The 21,364-nt window shown below is 42.9% G+C and overlaps 1 protein-coding gene across 2 annotated transcripts in view; it reads left to right on the top strand.

The window, feature by feature from the left end:
• Window positions 1-3,225: 3,225 nt before the first annotated feature.
• AMBRA1 (autophagy and beclin 1 regulator 1) overlaps window positions 3,226-21,364 on the top strand; it is a 226,798-nt gene continuing 208,659 nt past the window's right edge. Inside the window, exons 1-3 of one of the 2 annotated variants that reach the window (XM_075927593.2) lie at window positions 3,226-3,470; window positions 19,926-20,178; window positions 20,458-20,516. In XM_075927593.2, coding sequence (XP_075783708.2) covers window positions 20,044-20,178; window positions 20,458-20,516 — 194 coding nt within the window. In that variant the 5' untranslated portion in view covers window positions 3,226-3,470; window positions 19,926-20,043. The remainder of the gene's footprint in view (window positions 3,471-19,925; window positions 20,179-20,457; window positions 20,517-21,364) is intronic. The other variant, XM_075927594.2, reaches the window with a different exon arrangement.

Here is a 21,364-nt window from a genome sequence, read left to right as displayed (position 1 = left end):
TGTCTTTCGCATTAAAAATATTTACATTCTTTCCTTGCAGCGACAGATTTACTTCATTTAGTTTTGTAAAGATGTCTGCAAGATACGCAACTCTAGATAACCACAAAAAGTCTGTTAAACGATCAGACAGTTGGAATTTGTGATCCATCAGATTTGCGGAGAGCTCATGATGCAATTCAAATAATCTAACCAGCACTTTTCCTCGTGATAGCCACCTGACTTCTGTATGTAAAAGCAGGGCTGTGTGCTGACTACCCATATATTCACACATAATTTTGAACAGTCTTGATTGTAATGGTTGAGTTTTTATATAATTAATAATCTGTACTGCTTCGTCCAACACATTTTTAAGAGAGGGAGAAATATTCTTAACTACCAGAGCGTGTCTGCGGAGAATGCAGTGACTGCTGGTGCAGTTTGGTGCTACATTTTTTATTCATGTTACAGCGCCAGCCACTGTTCCTACCATTGCTTTGGCACCATCACTGCACACATCAACACATTTTTCCCAGCTTATTTGATGTGTGTTCATAAAGTTATTGATACAATTGAATATATTCTCACCAGTTGTATTGGTTTGCAAAAATTCACATAAAAGTGAGTCTTCTTCAATAGAACTATTAAAATCATAACTGACAAATACAAGCAGAACTGCAAGACCTGCAACGTCAGTGGACTCGTCTAATTATAATGCATGTGCATCACATAAATGCAGCTGAAAAATAAGCTCCTTCTCGATGTCAGCAGCAAGATCGTGAATACGACGTGTGACAGTATTGTTTGATAGTGGCACAGCCTCAACTTTTTTACTAGACTCCTGATCCAACATACACATCACAATATCTTTTGCACATGGTTTTATGAGTGATTCCCCAATAGTGTGTGCTTCTTCGGCGAGCAATATACGATAGCTTACTTTGTAAGATGCCTCTGTTGCATTTTCATTATCAGATTTGTCAATTTTTGACATGAAGAGTTTACTTTTTTCAAGCGATTCAAGCTTTTGCTTAAAAAAACTAATGTCTTTATCTTTGTATTCTGGATGATTTGTTTCAAAATGTCTTTGCAATTTAGCAGGTACTAAACAACTATTAGATAATATTTTGTTGCACACTACACACTGGGCACCTGGAGCATCTTCATTTCCATTGCTTGTGAATCGAAATGCCAAATAGTCCTCACAATACCTGCGTTTCTTATTAGTCAGCTGAAATTTTTCATAATTAACTTGAACATCCTCAATATTTTCCTTGCTGGTTTCAGTAAAAATATTGGAGTTTGAAGTACTCACTTTTCTCTTTAAAGTTCCTTCTTTTAACCAACGATCCGTGGGGAATTTTGATATTAGATTGAATTCTTAAACTTAAAGTCATACACAGGAGCCACGTGTCCTCACAGTGTGTATGGGGATTTGTTCCGATCCTTACAGTGAGTAGGAGTTCCGGTGTTCCACTCACTGATAGTACTCCCCCCCCCTCCACACACACACATGCTGCCTTTACCAAGGGACCTAGCAGTAGCAACAGCTGCTTGTCCCGCTTCTGCCCGATCAACCCAAGATCCCTCTCCCGCATCCCCTGCTGCCACTCTGCTTTTTCCGGTGGTAAAAGCAGAGCAGCAGCGGGGGACGCGGGAGAGGGATCTTGGGTTGATCAGGCAGAAGCGGGACAAGCAGCTGTTGCTGCTGCTAGGTCCGGTGGTAAAAGCAGAGCAGCAGCGGGAGATGTCTGAAAGGGGAGCGGGGAAGGAGCCAGCATCTTTGTGCACCGGGCTCCTCTGTCTCTTTATGGGCATGGGGAGGGGAGTGTTCAGGTTCTCGCGGAAACACTGCCATAATGTGTCATCCTCCTGTGCTGCTGCTGCCAGCAGCTCTGCCTTTAGCTTGGCTCCTGGCCAACAGCCACTGCTCTTCAGCTGCCCAGCTCTGAAAGCAGGGCTGCCACCAACTGCAACACAGAAGTAAGAGGAGCAGTACTGCAACACCCTCCCTCCTGCAATAACCTTCTACTTTAAGGTCAAGATCCTTATGATTACAACACAGTGAAAATCAATATTTAAAGAGCTGCAAACATTAAATTTACAATTATTAAAATCTTCTGATCATGAAATTGACCAAAACAGTCTTTGAATTTGGCAAAGCCCTATTGATGATATAACACCCACTGCAATGTCACCCACTCTTGAGATTGTAGCTGCAGGTGGGGGCAGCCAAAAACCAGATTAGGTAAAAATCAGACATGTGGCCACCAGGTCTCTGTGGCTCTTGGGTGCATGGGCAGCCAGAGAGGCTCTGTGCTCTGCCCTCACACCTGCAGGTGCTGTTTCCGTAGCTTCCCTTGGTCACAATTCCCAGCCAATGAGCATTTCAGAGCTGGCACTCCGCGTGGGGGGCAGTCTGTGACGCCTCCTTGGCCATGCACCTAGGGGCCACTAGACCTGGTGGTCACTTCCAAGAATTGCCTGGAGCCAAAATAGGTAGGAAGGTTGCCTTAGTCTTGGGTCCCTGCTGCACCAACTTTTAACATCCCAGTTGGTAGTGCTGATTGGAGCCACTTATGTCCCCTTTTGACCAGATATTCCAATCAAAAACTGGATGCCTAGCAACCCTATCAAGGCCTCAATTCTTCAGTGGCCTGTGCACATGCATGAGTTTACATGAATGGCCCCCCTGCTGTGAAGGACACTATATGCACGCACATGTTTAAAAGGATTATTAGTGACTTCGCACATTTTGACAGGAAGTGTTCCTTGTGCACAAAGGAGATTTCTGAGAAAGTCCCCTTCAGTAAGGCAAATACTTGACCTGGGGCTGGGAGGAGAGAGAGTGGTGGGTTTGTCCCTCCCGAGCTTCATATAATGCCATCAGCACCGTGCATTGCACCCACAAGCAACTGGGAGACCAGTACCAGGCTGCACATATAGCGGGAACCGGCTCCTTGTCTCCCACTCACTAGCAAGGGCTCTTTTAGGGCAGGTGGAACTGGACCTTGGGAACTAGCAACGATGATTCCTGGAGGGCTCAGAGCAGGCGCAACCTCTGGCGCAACCTGGCCGGGGCTTCGCACACTGCAGTGGCTAACACCACTAGACAGCGATCTGGGCCTCCTCCCATCTTCATCTCTGGGCTCCATTTCTCTAGCCTGTCCCTAGCCGTGCTTCCCGGATTTTCCTGTTTATGAGCCCGGAGAATTGCTTGTCGCTCGGCTCGTAGAGCCTGGGCACCGCTCTACATTCAGCTGCTAGGGCCTAGCTTAGTTCTCTGCTCTGTTGCTCGGCTGTTAGGGCCTAGCTCGGTTACTTGGCGCTCATCTAGTCTCCCTGGCCGAGATCCTCGGAGCGGCGGCAGTAGCTGGAGACCGGGCCGCTCGGGCTACTTCCGCGAGGCCAGGCCCTGCTGCGCCCGGGACCCCCAGCCCCGCCGCGCCCCCTCGGGCAACGCGGCGATCCAGGCCCGGCCCGCTGTGCAGCAGGTAGGTTCCGGCCTAGGCGCTGGGCCCGGCCCGGCTGCCCCTCCCCGAGTCCGGCCCGGCTGGCACCGACACGGGAGTAGCCCGCTGGGGCCGGGGCGCGGGCCGTGAGGCGGGGCCGGTGCTGGGGGCAGCGGGCGGTTGCGGGGAGGGTGTCCCTGCGCTGCGATCCCGGGAGCTGGTAACTGGGGCGTTGGGCGCCCCGCGGAGCCTCCCCAGGACGGGCGCAGCGCTGGGCTTCCTGCCGCCCCGGGGAAAGGCTGGCTGGCGCCCCCGGCCTGTCCGACCTGCGCACAGGCTGGGAAACCGCCATCGCCCGGCAGCCCCCGGCAACGAAAATGCGAGTCACCGTGCGTGAAACTACGCCTTGCTGCCCGTCAGGCGCTGCCGACCTGCATTTCCACTGCCACGTTAAACCGGGGGCTGGCCCTGCCTCAGGGCCCTCGGGAATACCGCTAAATAGCACTACATATGGAGGAGTTGCCTGTCCTGCTTATTTGCTACATTTTTCCGTCTCCAGCTGCATTCAGTCATCACACCCATGCTTACCTTCCAGAGCAGGAGGGATGGGAGTAATTCTGTTCCCACTTTTCCGGGTGGGGTATAACTGTTTTTCTAAGGCCCTTGGATGGAAACGGGAGCAAGAGGACGGTTTTTTTATCTTCATGTTGAAGTAATCTGTCCTTCCACTCGGGACTTTCGAGGGAGATTGGAGTAGTTACTGGTTATTTTGTTGCTCTTGTTTTGATGCACATTATTTATGCAACAGGACTTACTATTTAAAAGCAATAAACAAAACTTATTGAAGTACCAAAAATTACAACCACCAAGTTTAATTGAACATAGAATGAGTGAAATTTGTTCTGAACAAGGTAGTCTTTACACATTAGCCTGGTGATGTGTAGGTAAAGTACTTTGTCCTTTGGCAGACAGATGCTGCTACCAAGTAGCTATGATAGAGGATTGGGTATTTCAGTTCTTCATTGGCTTTGAGTTTCTACTCTTAAAGGTATGTTCTAAATTTGCACAGTTGTCGTGCTGTCAGTCTCAGTAGTTCATTCAATAGGGCAAGAAGTTGGGGGTAATTGTGGAAAATAGTTAACATTGTTGCTGGTTTAAATTCATGTCTCCCCACACAATTTTGAAATTCCTTTGAGTGCCATCCTGCAAAGGGAGGCTCTGGTATCAACAACTTCAGACACAGATTGAGTTAAAGTATCTGGTTAAATCAGGCATTGGCTTGCCCTGTAGAGAGGTAAGAACAAATTTCCAAAAGGGTAGGGAGGTCATCCATAGAGAAGAGGAGGTGCAAGTAAATGGCTTAATTTTAGGGTATAGGCCTTACAGGGATATTATCTTTTAAAAATCATCTCTTTGTTTGGAAACTATTTGCCAAATCTTATTATGATTTATAGTTAAGATTTTATGGGTAAGCACTGAGATGCAAGAGCAGAGATAGGCAAACTATGGCCTGCAAGCAGAATCTGGCCCATCAGACCCTTTACTCTGGCATTTGAGCTCCTGCCAGAGGGCAGGGTCATGGGCTTTGTGTAGCTTCTGGAAACATGCTGCCCATGGCCCAAGTGCCAGCTTTGTAGGTCCCATTGTCTGGGTACCCTCCCCAGTAAGAGATGTGGGGGTGGCACATGCAGATGAGCAGCCTGCAGAACTCACCTGGCTGCACCTCTGAAGAGAGGAGTATTGCTGCTTCTGGGAGCTGCTTGAAGTAAGCATTGCTTGGAGTCTGCACTTCAACCCCTGTCCTAGCTCCAGCACTGATTCCCCCTTCTGAACTCCTCAGTCCCAGCCTGGAGCATCTTCCTGCATCTCAAGCCCTTCAACACCAGTCCCACCCCAGAGTCTGCAGTCCCAGCTGAAGTCCTTCACTGCCTGCTGCATCCCAACCCCATACCTCAACCTGGAGCTCCCTCCTGTACCCATAACTCCTCATTTCTTGCCCAACTCCAGAGTCTTCATTCCAGTCACCAATTTCTTGAGCATTCATGGCCCTCCATACAGTTTCCATATTGAGATGTGACTCAGGGACCAAAAAGTTTGCCCACCACTGCACTAGAGGAAGAAACTTTCAGTTTACTTTGTTGTTTTGACAGCATTGTTTCTCCATGCAATCAGTTTCCCTTGTTGGAGTGTATCCGAATAAGATAGGGAGTAGAGAAACAACAGTAGTCCATGCTTGTGGTTTTCTTTTAAGTCCGCAAAAACTAGCAGATGGACTCATGCAGAAATGGCTTTTAACTTAAAAAAAGAAAGAGCATTTGTAATTGGAGATCTTCCTTTTAACTGTTTTTTCTTTTCTCCTCACTTTTTTCATTTTGCTCCTTCCATATGTACTCTGTAAAATACTTTCAATCAAAAACTCATTCCAAAGAGTTTGATATCCTTAATAAGGGACTGTAGACATCTTTCATTTTTAGGCGCTACTGTATAGAAATTGAGGCTACCAATGACTTCCTTTCATCTTTGTTCCATTTGAAATTTGGAGAAGGCTCTTTCTATTTAGCTTGTAAGCCTACGTCTACACTACAAGGTTTTTATGCAAAACCTGGCAGAAAGTCCACACCTCAAGTGTGTTTTTGCGCAAGAAAATTGACAGAACAGAGGGCTTTTGTTGGTAGCTATTCCTCTCCCCATGAGGAATAACTCCTTTTTGCGCAAAAAGGCAGGTGTGGATGCTCTGGACGGGTTTTTGTCCAAGAAACCCCTATCAGAAAAAGCACAGGTTCTCTGATGCCATTAGAGCTTTCTTGAGCAAGTGTGTCCATGTACTGTGAACGCTCTCTTGTGCAAAAGCACATCATTTTCGTGATGTGCTCTGAGGTCTGGACACGCTTTTGCGCAAGAAATTTTTGCACAAAAACTCTTCTGCAAAAGGCTTCTTGCACAAAAACCCTTCAGTGTAGACGAAGCCCAAGTGTACTCCATTTAGAAAGGAACAATTAGTTGCACACATACAAAATGGGAAATTACTTCTTAGGAATGAGCACTGCTGAAAGGAATGGGGGGGGCGGTCACATTGGATTATAAATTGAGTCAACAGTGTATCACTATTGTATGAGCATGAGTGTTGGAAGTATGTTACAAGAATACTGGAGTATTATATCCAGTTTTGGGTGCCACATTTGAGGAATGATGTGAATAAATTGGAGAAAGTGCAGGGAATAGCAACAAAAATGATTGAAGGTTTAGAAAACATTACCTATGAGGGAAGATTGGAAAAAATCTGGATTTGTTTAGTCTGGAGAAGATAAGATTGAGATGGGACATAACTGTTTACAGTAAAAAGTTGTTACAAGAGAGTGAACAAAAATTCTCCTTAACCTCTGAGGATAGGACAAGAAGCAATGGGCTTAAATTGTAGCAAGGGTAGTTTAGATTGGATGTTAGGAAAAACCTCCTAACTGTCAGATGGTTAAGCCCTGGAACAAATTTCCCAGGGAGGCTGTAGAGTTTCCATCATTGGAAACTTTTAAGAGCAGGTTAGACAAACACCTGTCAGAGATGGTCTAGATAATACTTAGCCCTGAATGCAGACTAGATGGCCCTTTAAGATCGATTCCAGTCCTAATTCTATGATTTCCTGGTTCTTTATGGCAGAAAACTGCTTTTTATAAATGTTTTAATATATGCCTCTAATATCGTGATACATGGTTACCATACTAACACTTGTTCTTTTCTACTTGACAGTGTCCCTTGAATTACTGAATCTTATCCTTAACTGCCCCTTACAAAGATGTTATCCGGGAATGTGTGTTTAGTTCTTGAATTGTTTTTCTAAATCATTTTCTTCAGCATCCTTAATAAATTTTATTGCTTTTCTCTGAATTTGTATCCGTGCAGGGTCTACACACTAGCTCTCATTGAGCCAGCATACCAAAACCAGAATGTATCCATGGCTAGAAGCAGGAGCAACTAGCTGCCTTGTGTATATATTTAGCTTTCTGACGCGCATGTATTTGGGGCAGCTAGCTTTTTCGGCAACTGCAGCCCAGCGCATTCCATTTTGAACTTATATGCTATCTCGATAAGATATAGTGTATGTTTCCTCAAGTTTGGAACCACACACCCCACTTGCAATCTACGCAAACCCAAAGTGGTAACTATCCACAGATGTATATTCTCCTATATCTTTGTGGTAGTCAATAGATGTAGAATATCCTTGAGTTTTCCCCTCACAACCATAATCAGCCTGTTTCTTACCCATGCAAAGGCAGACCTTTAGGAATCTGAAGTAGGTAGTTGCCTTGCAAATGTGTTTAGAACTTGTTTTCTGTTGCCCCAACCAGTGGAAGAAAGCTCACAGATGTTTGTGAGAGAACCACATGTATTTCTTTGTACCTGTTGTTGTTTACAACTCCTCCTGATTTGGTATCCTCTGCAAATTTTATTATGCTGTTTATCCCCTCCCTTCCAATTTGCTGATGTTAAAATGGGACTTACCAGTTGCACTGTGGGATCATACAATTCATTGCTATTTGGTATTTTTTTCAGCTAGTTGAGAGGATTTAGGGAGAGAGGGAGAGAGAGAGAGGTTTTTTTTGCTAAAATTCAAATATAATGTCTGCTATGCTCACCCATGACTAATCTCTCAGAATAAGCAATGTTGTCTAGCAACATCTGTTAATTATAATCCCTCCAATCCTGCTTGCTGATAGTAGTTCTGTAATACATTATTACTGTAAATCAGTGACTTAAAAATTTTAGCACCTCTGTTTTAAGACAGTAGGAAAAAAACAAGGGGGGGACTTTAGGGACTCCCAGCTGGCCTTAGGCTGCATGTTGCGTTTCAAAGCAGCAGACCCCGGGCTCCACACGGCGGTGCCATTTTTAAACACTGTGTGCAGCCCGGGCCAGCTGGGGATTCTGGGCTCCATGTGGCACTGCCGCTTTGAGGTACCCCTTCCTCATTTTCTCCCCTCTCCCCTTGCTGCCTCTTTCTGACAGAGGCAGCAAGGGGAGGGGAAGTGACTAGTTGTTCACATCCCTATTAAGTATCCCTTTATGCACCTGAATCAACAAGCAATTGCTTTGCATTTTTGTAGAGATGTTATAGATTAGTGGCTCCAAACTTGATTGGCTTAACTTATAACCATTTTAAAAAGAAAGCTGTGAAATGAATTGGTGGAACATAAAGTTCATTTAGATTGTCTTAGTTCAGAAATGCTTTAGTAATGGCCAGGTTATACCTATTCTGAATTGCCATCTTGTCTGCCTGCTTGCTTGCTTGAATTTGGGAATCACAAGGAGCTCTGTGGGTTTGGGGGTCTCGTATTTTAAATTTTTATATATATTTGTATTGTTTAAAAATTTTTTGTAAGCTGCCTCAAATATTTCAAATAGAGAGGCGGGGTAAAAATATTTAAATAAATAATAATAATGAGGTGCTTGCTTCTGGTTACTTTTTGCCCAGTACTGGTTTTGTGATAACATACCCTCAGGCTCAACCTGAATCTATAAAACATCTAATTTTGCCCACTGATTTAACAGTGAATTGGTTTATAAAGATAGACCCCCAGTTCTGTAAATGCTTGAGTACATGCTGCTTTGAGTAGTTCCACTGAAAGCTGTGGCCTACATCTAGTTTGGCCACTGTCAGAGACAGGTTACTGGACTAGATGGATCTTGAGTCAAATCCAGAATGGCATTTGCTGTGTTCCTGTACGCGTTTGCCTTATCTGGGCCTTAGAGTGTAGGATTTGTTGCCTCTCCATCTCAAAAGAGCTAATTGTTAAGGGTTAATTTGCATTTCATAGTTCACCCTGTTCCTTTTTATATATATTTGTATTGTTTAAAAAAAAATTGTAAGCTGCCTCAAATATTTGTAAGCTGTTCCTCATTCCTTTCCACACTATGCCTTTTGAGAGGGATATGTAGTCTGAGAACATTGGACTGGGCACCAAGAACTAAGAAGGATAGCTCAGTGGTTTGAGCATTGGCCTGCTAAACCCAGGGTTGTGAGTTCAATCCTTGCAGAGGCCATTTGGGGCAAAAATTTGTCAGGGATGGTACTTGGTCTTGCTGTGAAGGCAGGGGACTGGACTCCATGACTTTTCCCTTCCAGTTCTAGGAGAGAGGCAATCTCTATTATTATTTATTATTATAACTCTGGTGTTCTGGTATCAGCTATGCTATTTACTCTGTGGCTTTGAACAAGTCACTTTCTGTTCTGTCCATTTACTCATTTGTGATTGGGGCTAACAAGCAGCTCCAAAGGGGTTGTGAAGTTTGGAAATGAAAATTGTTACACATCTGCTAAGCATTAGCTGTAGATAATAGAGCTAGAAAAGATCAGTCAGGTTGTCCAATCTGACACCTACATTTTGAAGGGAATACCCTCTTAACATTTTCCCACTCAAATGGCTCTCTTAACCAGTTTTTGCAGTATTGGTACCGCCTCAGACTTCCCTTGGCACTTCCGTGTGTGTGTGTGTGTGTGTGTTTCCAATAACTAACCTAAATTAGGAATGTGAATGATTAACCGGTAGGTCTCATTTACTGTTTCTGGTTAACAGAGGACTCAGTCACTTTTCAGGATAAAATATGTTATCTCCCTATCTGACTTTTCTATATTTTACACACAAAAAAATACTAATTCATTATTATAACTGGGAATTTAAACACAGAAGTCAAGAAATTCCAGTTAAGATTCTCATGGCTACTAACTCCTTGTTTTACTTGCACAATATTTTGTATTCATGAGGGTACTGATTAATGTCTGCAAAGTGGTGCTTTGTATTGCAACAACACTAAACTTTAGAATTTCCTGACTTGAGTTTATATTCTCAAACATAAACTACCACGGTTTTAGCAATGGATTTTTGTTTTGTACAAATGAAACAATTCAGAGTTGTTGGGGGTTTTTTCTCCCTTTTTTTGATGAGTGATTGAAATATGCCAGGTTGACAACACCTGTCCCTTTTGAGCAGTGCACTTGGATGCATTTAAAATTCCAGTAGAAGATGACACACATAATGGAATAGTAAGAATTCCATGCTAAGCCAGGTCATTTCAATCAAAGGTGCTTGGTTGCACTGGGAACTTGGTCTATGACAAGTGTGGACATCTTTACATGGATTATTCTTTTTTGATATCTCAATGCGGGTAGAATAAAAACTTCCAAACATACCAAATCTTTCTGGGTTGAGAAACTTTCAGCCCTCAGTGCAACAGCTTAAGATAGTAAAAGCCTAAAAACGGAGGAGAGTGTTGGAATGAAAGTGCCTCCTCATCCCTAAATTTGGCACCAGTTATGTAATCTCCACATTAGTTGATTTTTCCATTGACTTCAGTGAGAGCTTTCTGTGTACAAAGACTAGCGGATCAAGCCTTTTGCAAAGTTATTGAAATCTCTCTTGCCCCATGGTGATCATTTCTATCCATTCTTTTCTATCTTTCTCTCCATCTTAACACTAAATTGTTGTAGCTTGAGAGCTGACATACTTTGGGTTCCTGGAGCTCAAAGGCAATGGCCAAAATGATTTTGGACAGCTACTACGTCCAATGATAGCTATGATGCGGAATTTTCAAGAACAAATTCATGACACAGTGAAGTAAAAAAAATAGGCTTCCATGAACACACCTGTGGCATAGTGGAGGTGCTGTCTGCTCTGTGACCTGGGGTCCCCCTGCGCTGTGATGGGAGAGTCTCACTGACTCTTCCAAATGTGTCTGGGTTAATACACGCAGGCTCAGCCTCCCAAGGAGGGAGACAAAGGAAGGAGGGCGGAGACCAACACCTGGCTGGGGGGCAGGACTGGAAGAGAGTTTTAGTTTTCTGTCTGGTATCACGGAGGAACCAACCTAAGCAAAGGGCTGAGATTTAGGGGCCCAATCTCCCCCATCTCAAGGGGGGCTGAGGCATCCTAGGCCTGCCCTGTAACCAGATTACATCTATGCTGTGCTGTATCCTGAAGAATAAATAAATTCCCTCTAGTCTACTGGCTGGTGGAGTCTGTTTGTGCCATTACAGGGGTGCAGAATTCGAGGGAACCCCAATGTTTTGTAGCATAGGATGGTGTGACAGCACAAGTCACTAACAGGAGACTATTTTATATGAATGTTTAAAATAACAAATGGTGGAACACTTCCACATTTGGCTTGAGATTTTTTTTTCTTTTATCATAGTGCACTATGGTGTTAACTTACGTAGTTTCAGGTATCAGTCTATCTCAAATGGTATAATAAAGTACAAGGGAACTAATCACAAGAGCACAAGACTGAGTATTGGGATTCTGCAGTTCTAGTTCTGGCTTTTTCACTGTTTTTGTGTCAGAATTATTTAAGCATAATCTCTCCTTATCTCAGTTTTCCTAGCTAGACCCATTTTATAACACCTGTATCACAGCAGTGGAAGATGTTGGGCTTAACTCTGTGCAAAATTATCTGAAATCTTTGTGTCTCCACTGCACATTCATTAAACTGCCTTGTAGCAGTCTTCATGTGCCATGTTTCAACCCCAGAAATAAATCTCTTTAAAGTTTTTTGAATGAAAGCAGGAAGAACAAGAATTCTGTGATTATCATTGTGTGGTTCATGGATTACATGTAAGAAATATAGTTGAAAAGCAGAGGATTAGAGTAGCTAAACAGAAGACTAGATATGAAGCTCATGGACTGCAGCCTTGGAAGTTTGTGTGGTCCTATGCCACTGTAGTGAAGGATGTTCAAAGGCCCTTCTGCTGTTACCTATGTAAAAGTTATACCATTAGAACTTTAAAAAAAAAACACACAAAAAAGGTCTGGTAGCACTTTATAGATTAACAAGACATGTAGATGGTATCATGAGCTTTCGTGGGCACAGCCTACTTCTTCAGGTGACCGGATACCATCTACATGTTTTGATATCTGTACAGGATAAACTTAAACAGCAAAAGGTCTGGTAGCACTTTATAGACTAACTTGGCTATCCCCTGAAAGCATTGGAACTGTTCTGGATAGAGGGTCAAAACTGTCATTCTAAGCTGTCTTTACATAGTTCAATTTCAAGCACTTCATACTTCAAGGAATGATGATACTTAGAGGCCTTCCAAACTTTGGCCTATTTTGATCAGTTTCACAGCTAGAGGGCCAATTACATATTTTCATATCTGAAATTTCATGTGTTGTAACTGTGGGGGATCCTGACCCAAAAGGAGGTTGTCAAGATTGGGTGTACTTGTGGAAGCCAAAAATGCTTTTTGTGCTTGACTGGCCAGGATGCACTATCCTCTATGATCTGTTGCTCTTGGAGAATCCAACAATGTATCCCACTACTTGAATGGCTAGGGTTGTGTCATGAACCTGCATAGTTTACCAAGTATTAGCATCTGATTTGTAGATTTTCCTTTATTGGTGGTCTTGCAGGGCAGCAGCATACAACATAACTCTTCTCGCAGTGTTCTACAGCTTCATTTGGGTTTATGAATGCATTCCCCTCATGTTGGGGGAGGACCATGGAGAAAGCAACTTAATTGATAAACACACAAAAACCTAAACATCTGTATTCTCTGGACAGATTTGAGTTCAGCAACCAACAATGTAGTGTTCTTTTTTTAGGCAGTGATGCTTTCCTAGCCAGGTTTGTTTGCAAGTTCTCTTGGCTTCCTTTTGCCCTCTGGAGTGCATAAGCAGAGAGACAGCTTTCCTCTTTCACCTCATGTTGCCTTTGTCATCACTTAGGACTTCTTTGGGCTGCAGGAAGTTTGAAAGAACATGTGCATGTATTATAATGGGATTGTGTGCAGAAGATCCACAACATTTACTACAGGGATGTGAAAGGTCTCAAATCTGTCCTGCATTTAAAATAGCTATGCTCCTCAGAGCAGTTTTGTGGAAACTGTTCAAGAACCAACAACTATCAGGGTAATGGGAAAGGAAAGATAAAGAGATCCACAGTCCCTGCAACATGTCGGTGTTCTCCAGTTACCCATTGTCAGTTACGGAACACCTGCTGAACATTCCAAAACAATATGTTCTTGACTGTCCTGTCTTCTATGTACAGATCTGTTTCCACCTGCCCCAGAGGCAGTCCATTTTTGTCAGGTCAGTATACTTCTTGCTGTGCTTTTGTCATGAGGAACTTCACCTGTTACATTGTAATGACCTCTGTCCTCCATTAACTTGGGATTACTAAAGGCCTCCTTTATGGATTTTGAGCAATTACATCTGGACTCGTGTAGCTCATTCAGAAACTGGGAATTCTCAAGGCTCTTTTCAGGATAGCTGGCATAGAGCAGCAATCAGGGAGAATTGAGTCTGGGCTGGATAATTCTCATTCCACACTGGTAAACAGCCTTACGTGCAATTTGTAGTGTCCTGAAATGCTCCAAAGAAAAAATTGTTAAAAAAACAAGACCTCTAGTTGTAGAAAATTATCTGGCTTTCCAATTGTAGAGTTTCCCAGGTGCAGTGGGCCATTTTCCAAACTTTTAATGACTCTCTAATAATTTAATCTTGAAGTTGTCAGGCAAAACTTGCGTGTATCCTCCCTTACTGCATAAGAGTTAAGAGAACTCTGCTCCCGATTCTGATTTTTAAGTTTCAAATGTGATATGTAATGTTGGGTATAACTAATCCAGTGCTGCTGCTACTGAGACAGTAGGCTATAACAATCTGATCCAGTGATTGGCACTAAGGTTGTTAGCGTATAGTCAAGTAAATGATTAAACAATAAGCCTGGGTTTATTAGTTAATCCTATTAACTACATGTCCTCTTCTCCTCTCCCCCCCCCCCCGCCCCTTTGCTGCCTTCTACAGAGGCGGACCTCCCTCCTCCCACGCTGCTGCCTGTATCAGAGGCAGCAGTGCAGGGAGGAGGGGTATGGGAGACTGCCATGAGGCAGCCTTTGTCTGTGCAGGGTCCATGCTCCCCACAGATAGAGGCTGGTGTCCCCCCACACTGCTTCCTCTGTATCAGGCAGCTGGCAGGCACCTAGTCTGCATGGGGAGCTTGTTTTTTAAACGGGCTCCTCTTGTGGACTAGCTCTGCCTGTCACCCTGCACTGCTGCCTCTGATACAGAGGCAGCAGCAGCAGGGTGGCATTAAGCTCCCTGGAAGTGGGGCTGGAGTGCACTGGCTGCCTCCACCCCCCACCCCAGGGGACTATCAGTAATCATGTAACTGCTAGGATTTCATGCAGTTAAACGACTATTCAGTTACATGATATCTAACATCCTTAATCTGCACCTTCTGACCAAGCAAAGGTCAGAATGCAGATCATTCCAAGCCTGTGGAGCTTCTAGTAGTCAAGAGATGCTGTTCAGAGCTACGAAAAAACAGGTAGCAAACTCCAGAGGGATCATAGTCCAAAAGTATTTGTTCTGTAAACTAGAATGTCAGTTCAAAAAGCTGTGAATTTGGATCAGAACATAGTGGGTGTAGCAATGCGTCTGTTTTACAGTACTTTCTCCAACACAATGTGAATAGAACTAAATGTCGTATATTCTAGAGATCAGTTCATACTCAGTTTGTTAGGGACTGTTCAGAGAAGACTTAGTTTGCATTCAGTATAAGCCTTTTGCCTGTGTTCAGCCTTCAGGTTTGTGGATTTAAGACTTTTTTCCCTCAGAACAGCAGGATATAACTGAGATAAAATAACTATCTAATAATGACCTTGTACCATGCATACAAGCTGTAAAGAGTTAGGTGGAATGATTTGTATAACAGTATGAAAATGCACATAAAAAGGACTTGGCGTTTCCACATAGTGAATACCCCCATGGTTCAGCAAGCACAATTGGAAATTTTAATGTAGTGAGGAAAGTTGTTACATTTTTATCACTTTACAGCCCTACTTTAATCATGATTAATCATGCAGTTGTGCTGTTAAATGATAATAGAATACCATTTATTTAAATACTTTTGTGGGTTTTTTTTGTATTTTCAAATATATTGATTTCAGTTGCAAAGGAATACAAAGTGTATAGTGCCCACTATATATTTTTATTACAAATACTTGCACTGTAAAAAAATAAATAGTATTTTTGTATTCATTTAATACAAGTACTGTAGTGCAAACTCTTTATCATGAAAGTTGAACTTACAAATGTAGAATTATATTAAAAAATAAAGCAACGTAAAAATGTACAGCCTGCAAGTCCACTCAGTCCTTTTTTCTTCTTCAGCCAATCTCACAGACAAGTAAGTTTGGTTACAACTTGTAGGGGATAATACTGCCTACTTCTCACTTTCAGGTGATATTGTAAACAAAAACAGGTGCTCACATGGCACTGTTGTAGACAGTGGCACAATATAGTCATGTGTTGCTTTATGTTTCCACCACTATTTCAGAAGATATGTGCTCATGCTGTTGGTGAGTTCTGTTTGATAATAATCCAAAGCAGTGCAAAAGGATGTGTGTTCATTTTTATAATCTGAATCAGATGCTGCTGCAGTAGAAAGTTGATTTTTAAAAAAAAAAATTTTTTTACTTTTTTGGTGGTTCAGGTTCTTTAGTTTCCACATTAGAGTGTTGGTGTTTTAAGACTTCTGAACGCGTTTCTCCACACCTTGGCCTCTCAGTTTTTGGATGGCACTTCATTTTCGTAAACCTTGGGTTGAATGTTGTAGCTATTTTTAGAAATTTCACATTGGTACCTTCTTTGCATTTTATCAAATCTGTGAAAGTATTCTTATAAAGAACATGTGCTGGGTCATCACATGGTACTGTTATAACCTGAAATATATGAAAGAATGCAGGTGAAATAGCTGAAGATATATAGTTTCTCTCAAGGAGTGCTGCCATTATAGGTTTTCCCTTCTAGTGACAGAGTGGTATGATATATCTCCAATCAATGAAGGCTACACTCAGAAAGACCTCAAGACTTCTTAAATATGCTGCTCAAATCATTTCACTTTCATTTCTACTGCCCGTCCCTCCTTTCTCACATGTATCTCTAGACGTCTTCTCGTTGTCCAGATCCATTCCACCCCAACAAACTTCTATTCATTGAACTTTTTGAAATTTTGCATTTTTAGAGAGAAGTAAGGGATTGGCTCTGTGTACACAAATTTGCAGAGGGACAATAGGGTTGAGGTCTGTTGTTTTCACCTCTATATATTTAAACATTTTTGATGTTAACAAGCATGTTATCTTTGGAGACACAAATCCACAGTTTAAGAAATGCAATACTAACATCTCCGATGGTATCTTTTAGACTGAGTACTGAGTCCCATTGGGAAGATAGGAAGATTAAACCAGTACAGAAGCCTCAGGAACCCCAAAAGGTTGCGTCCCTAATCCATGGACTATTGGAATTCATTTACAAAACTTTTCTGAAACATTATGTAATATATTGTCTCATACTATAGAATTAGAATTTATAATCCCTATTCCATGATGAGTTATTTGAGCTATAATGTATCTTAATTTTAATTAACTTTAGAAAGCCATTTTATCAAAAAAATCCAATTTTAAATTTGTTTTTGATTATCTTTTGAAAAAATCATTAATGTTTTTTATTCATTCTACCTCCCATGCCACATGTGATCATAGGCCACATACTCCAACTACTACTCTTCAGGATGGTAAACTATAGCTTCACATATGCTGAACTGTGAGAATCATGGCTGGTATATAAGGAGCCTCAGGACGATTTCTGTCCATTTCAGTGCACAGATATGTTTGCTGTCTTCCCACTTTTAAAGTTCTACTCTGATAATTTCTTCAGAAAATGCATTAGATTATCTATAATGCATTACAATGTACATTGTGTTTTTCCCACTCCGTTATATTTTTTGAGAATAAAATTATCTTTGGATCCGAACACATTGCAGATGCATAGTGGTACTCAAAGTACAAGATGCTTGTCAGCGTACAGCACCACATAATTCATAGGTTCAGGAAAACACCTCCTATTTTTAAACATGCAGCAAACACTACACAAATTCTTAGGAACACCCAAAGCTCTCGGCCCAGAGACTCCTCCAGCACAGAATGCTACTGTAGCTGACTGGTAGTGTTCTGTCAAAGTCTCTGTCTGCTACATTGCTTTACTTTGGGCTCTTGTAATGATCTTTGACACACAGTCAGCAGCCAGACATTTCATCTCCCCCTGCTTTCCTGGGGACAGCTTTTCCTTATTTACCTTACAGATATTATACAGGACACAGTACACACCTGTAACCATTGGGATATTTTGTTCAGTGAGATCTATTCTGGTTAGTAAACACCTCTAATGTCCCTTCAGTCTGCAAAAAATAGTCAACAATCTCTCTGCCCTTACTGAACCAGTAGACATCTTTCCTGGGAGCTACTGAGGTGGGCAGTGTATGGTTCCATAAGCACAGACTAGGGTGCGTCTTCCCCCCCCCCCCCACTATTGGCATTTCATCATTATCAGTGGTGATCTGCCACTTGAGAGAGAGTGTTCCTGCTTCCAGCTTTCTGAACAATCCTGCATTCTTAAAGATGCAACTGTTGTGCACCTCCTCTGGCCACCCCATATTGATATTGGTGATGCATTCCTTGAGAGCCATTAATGCTTGCATAATCATGGAACACTCGACTATTCTATTGATGTACTCTGTGGTAAGGTGGGCTGGTGCCAAAATGTGGGCATGTGTTTTGTCTGTTACCCCAATGCCATTCAGGAGCATAACAACGACCCCCAACTGTAAATTTTCCAATTTCAAAAAGATTTCTCGATGATCAGTAATAAAAGCTTCTATAGTGCAGTTGTCAGTAACTTCTCCACTGTCAATGCAACTCTTATTCTCATGGCTGCAGTCTGGTGCATGGATCCAGGAATGTGGCCTTTCACATCAGAAAGTTCTGTGGCTTCTGCATTATGATTTAATCCCAGCAGTCGGTGGTCATTTCTTAGGTGCAGAAGAGACACTCAACTGTCTGCATCTGCTTTGTGAACACCACCCACAACCTTGAGCTGTTTGGTGTGTTTTTTTTTTGGCTATCATGATTTCAGTATGCTGTCCTATATTATGGTGCTTCCTGTGTATGTCTGAAAATACATACATAATCCTGCTCCTATGTTTGTAATGTTCATGAGAATAGTGCAGCTCTGCTGGATCCATGCTTCTGCCAGAGATAGCAGACACTGAAAATTGCTGTATGGGTTTGTGGGATTTTTAAAATAATTTTGGGATATGGAGGGCATTATAGGGTTATTAAGCTGTATGTTGGGAACTTGACCCACAACATACTGTGAAAACTTCTCCAAAAGTATTGTACTTGGAGGTGGCATATGGGACACTGGGATATTTACTCATGGCTCAATGTGCTTTGCATTGAAATAAGTACTCCTGTTGAGTGCATGCAGAAGTGCTGCATGTAGCCAATATGTATGTGCTCCAGCAATAAACAGATGTCAGTGGCTGTATGCTGACATAACTTGCATCAGCCAAAGTTTATAGTGTAGATATGACCTTAGGTAAACTGTTATCCTACTCTTTCAGATAGGGAAAACTTAAACAACAAATAGTTTTTAAGGTGCTACTAGACTAACAAAACATGTAGATGGTATCATGAGCAGGGCTCGACAAATAATGCAATCTACTCACCTGTGGCGAGTAGATGGCAACCCAGAAGAGCCGGGTTTGGGCGATCTGCGCATGCGCAGATTGCTGGATAGCATGGCTGGCGAGCAGGGCTCGCCGCGGTTCGGTGAGCCCTGATCATGCACTTTCGTGGGCACAGCCCATTCCTTCCCCTCTGAAGCTTTCTGCCCTTACTGAACTCCAGTGATGCTCCTCTTAGAGATATTTTAGAATGTTGAATTAAGGATCTTGTTTTGGTGGTGTGTGCGCATAGCTGCCTGCTCAAATGGGTTTTGGCACATAGAGGTGAGACACGCAGCTTAGATTTAGGAGAGGTGCATTCATATGACGACAGAAATTTGAATTATTAACTAACCCTAACAACTGTAATTAACAAGGTAGTTTTCAGTTCTGTTTTGGGCTCTCTAATGCTGGAATAGAATGCTGTCTGTTTGCATTCGGGTTACCTACGGAATATTTTTTTTTTTTTTAAACTGGAAGGGATAGAAACTGTTTTTTTCCCAAAGTGACTTGCAAAGACTTCTTTAAAAAGCTGGTTTCCTTTTTTTTGCTGCCTTTTGATGCATAAAGAAGGCCCAAAAGGCTTTTTAAAGGTAGGCAGAAAAAACATTTTAGAGAACCTCTTTCAAGCCTTCATTCTATATCCCAATTGTAGAGAAGCAAAAATGGATGCAAGTCCCATTTTTTTATTTTATTTTTTTCCCTTTGCAGGCCATCTTTAGAAAAGGTAACCGTTTAGATTCTGGGATATAACTCTGCAGCAAGAGATGGATTATTCAAATCTTTAGATGCAGAATCATGGAATACCTGGGGTCTTGAAAATGGGGGGGAAAAAAGGAAATGGGGATGATGGTTGAGGGTAGTGGAACTAGTGGACAAGGTCCTTGAAGCCTTCCTCTTTCTATCCAAGCCAAAGCTACCTTTGACATAGCTTTCTTCTCTTTCTAGAGTTCCATGAGTCAACATCTTGAGATGTGGATGGCCTGTCTGTAGTTTCTTGGTTATTGTGATCTGGAACCTGCTGGTCTCCCATCCCAGTCCCTAGTGTAACTGCCTACTGAGAGCCATGAAAGTTGTACCAGAGAAAAATGCTGTGCGGATCCTGTGGGGCAGAGAACGAGGCACCCAAGCTTTGGGTGCTCAGCGGCTTCTGCAGGAGCTGGTGGAGGATAAAACCCGATGGATGAAATGGGAAGGCAAGGTAAGGTCATGGAGCGGAAGGACACATCTAGTGAGTGAGTTTGTCCCAGCATGGTGGCTAGATTTGAAGGTGGGAATTTGAGGGGGTGTGCGTGCGTGCGTGTGTGTGTGTGTGCGCCACTCGATACAGCCCCTGGATATGCTGTAGATGACCTATCCAGACTTTCTAGGGAGTGTGGATGGGAGTCATTTGCATGTTCTTTTTGTTGTCTGTGTTTGAGTAAGAGTTAAGAGACTGATCATATGACACTCATGTTTCCTGCTCTGTTGGCTTTTTCAGAAAGTTGAGCTACCAGACAGCCCACGTTCCACATTCTTACTGGCATTCAGCCCAGATAGGTAACTTGCTTTTATTTTGTTACTATTTTAAAATCTTATGTGAGCAAAAGTTGTGGAAGCTTGTGCCTCTTGAAAGACCAGGAGCTGGCAGCAGGTGTGTTAGTTGCAAAGATGAAGAACATGGGTCATCTATCCACCTGTGCAGCCCAAAATACACAGCACTTAATTTCTGAGCATGCCTCAATGATGTATAGTGTTCAGGGGAGAGGCTCTGTCCAGTTGTTCTGGCAGTTAGGAGGCGGGCCTAGGGAGCAAATGGTATCATGAAAAACTATTTACATAGTGCCAATAAAGTATCGGTACACTGAGACAAATCTCAGAGTCGGCACTATTCCTAGGAGGGTACATAGCTAGGGATAATCCTCTGATCCTGACTTGCGCCTCTTCTACCCCCTCACACACACATTGCACCCCTTCTTCCAAACCCCCTAACCCAAGCAACATGACACAGGGGAGTAGCAGGGAGCCTGGTGTTGGTAGCAGTGGTTGGACCCACTCACTGTAGTGACAGGAAGCAGAGTGTCCTGGGCCCAGCCCACTGTGCTCCCGGAACAAACTCCCAGATGCATTGCTGGAGGGCGCAGAGTGGGCTGGGCAGGTCACTCCACTTCTTGCTGCTGTAGTGAGTGAGGATTGGTTCCAATCTCTGCTGCCAGAACTAAGACCCGTGGTAGTCCCTCATGTCACTCTGAGCCCCATGTGCCTTCCAAAGTGTGGAGCCCAGGGTGTCTGCCCTGAACTGTCTTATGGATGGAAGAGATCTGTTCAGTGTGCCTTCCGTAAGGAATTGACAGTCTTAAAAACAGGACAAAAAGATGCAGGTTTAATGTCTTCCAAGTAGACATAAT

This window comes from Pelodiscus sinensis, chromosome 5 (assembly GCF_052426305.1).
Source record: "Pelodiscus sinensis isolate ZL-2025 chromosome 5, ASM5242630v1, whole genome shotgun sequence".
NCBI lineage: Eukaryota > Metazoa > Chordata > Testudines > Trionychidae > Pelodiscus > Pelodiscus sinensis.
This window is presented reverse-complemented; position numbering and strand designations above follow the sequence as displayed.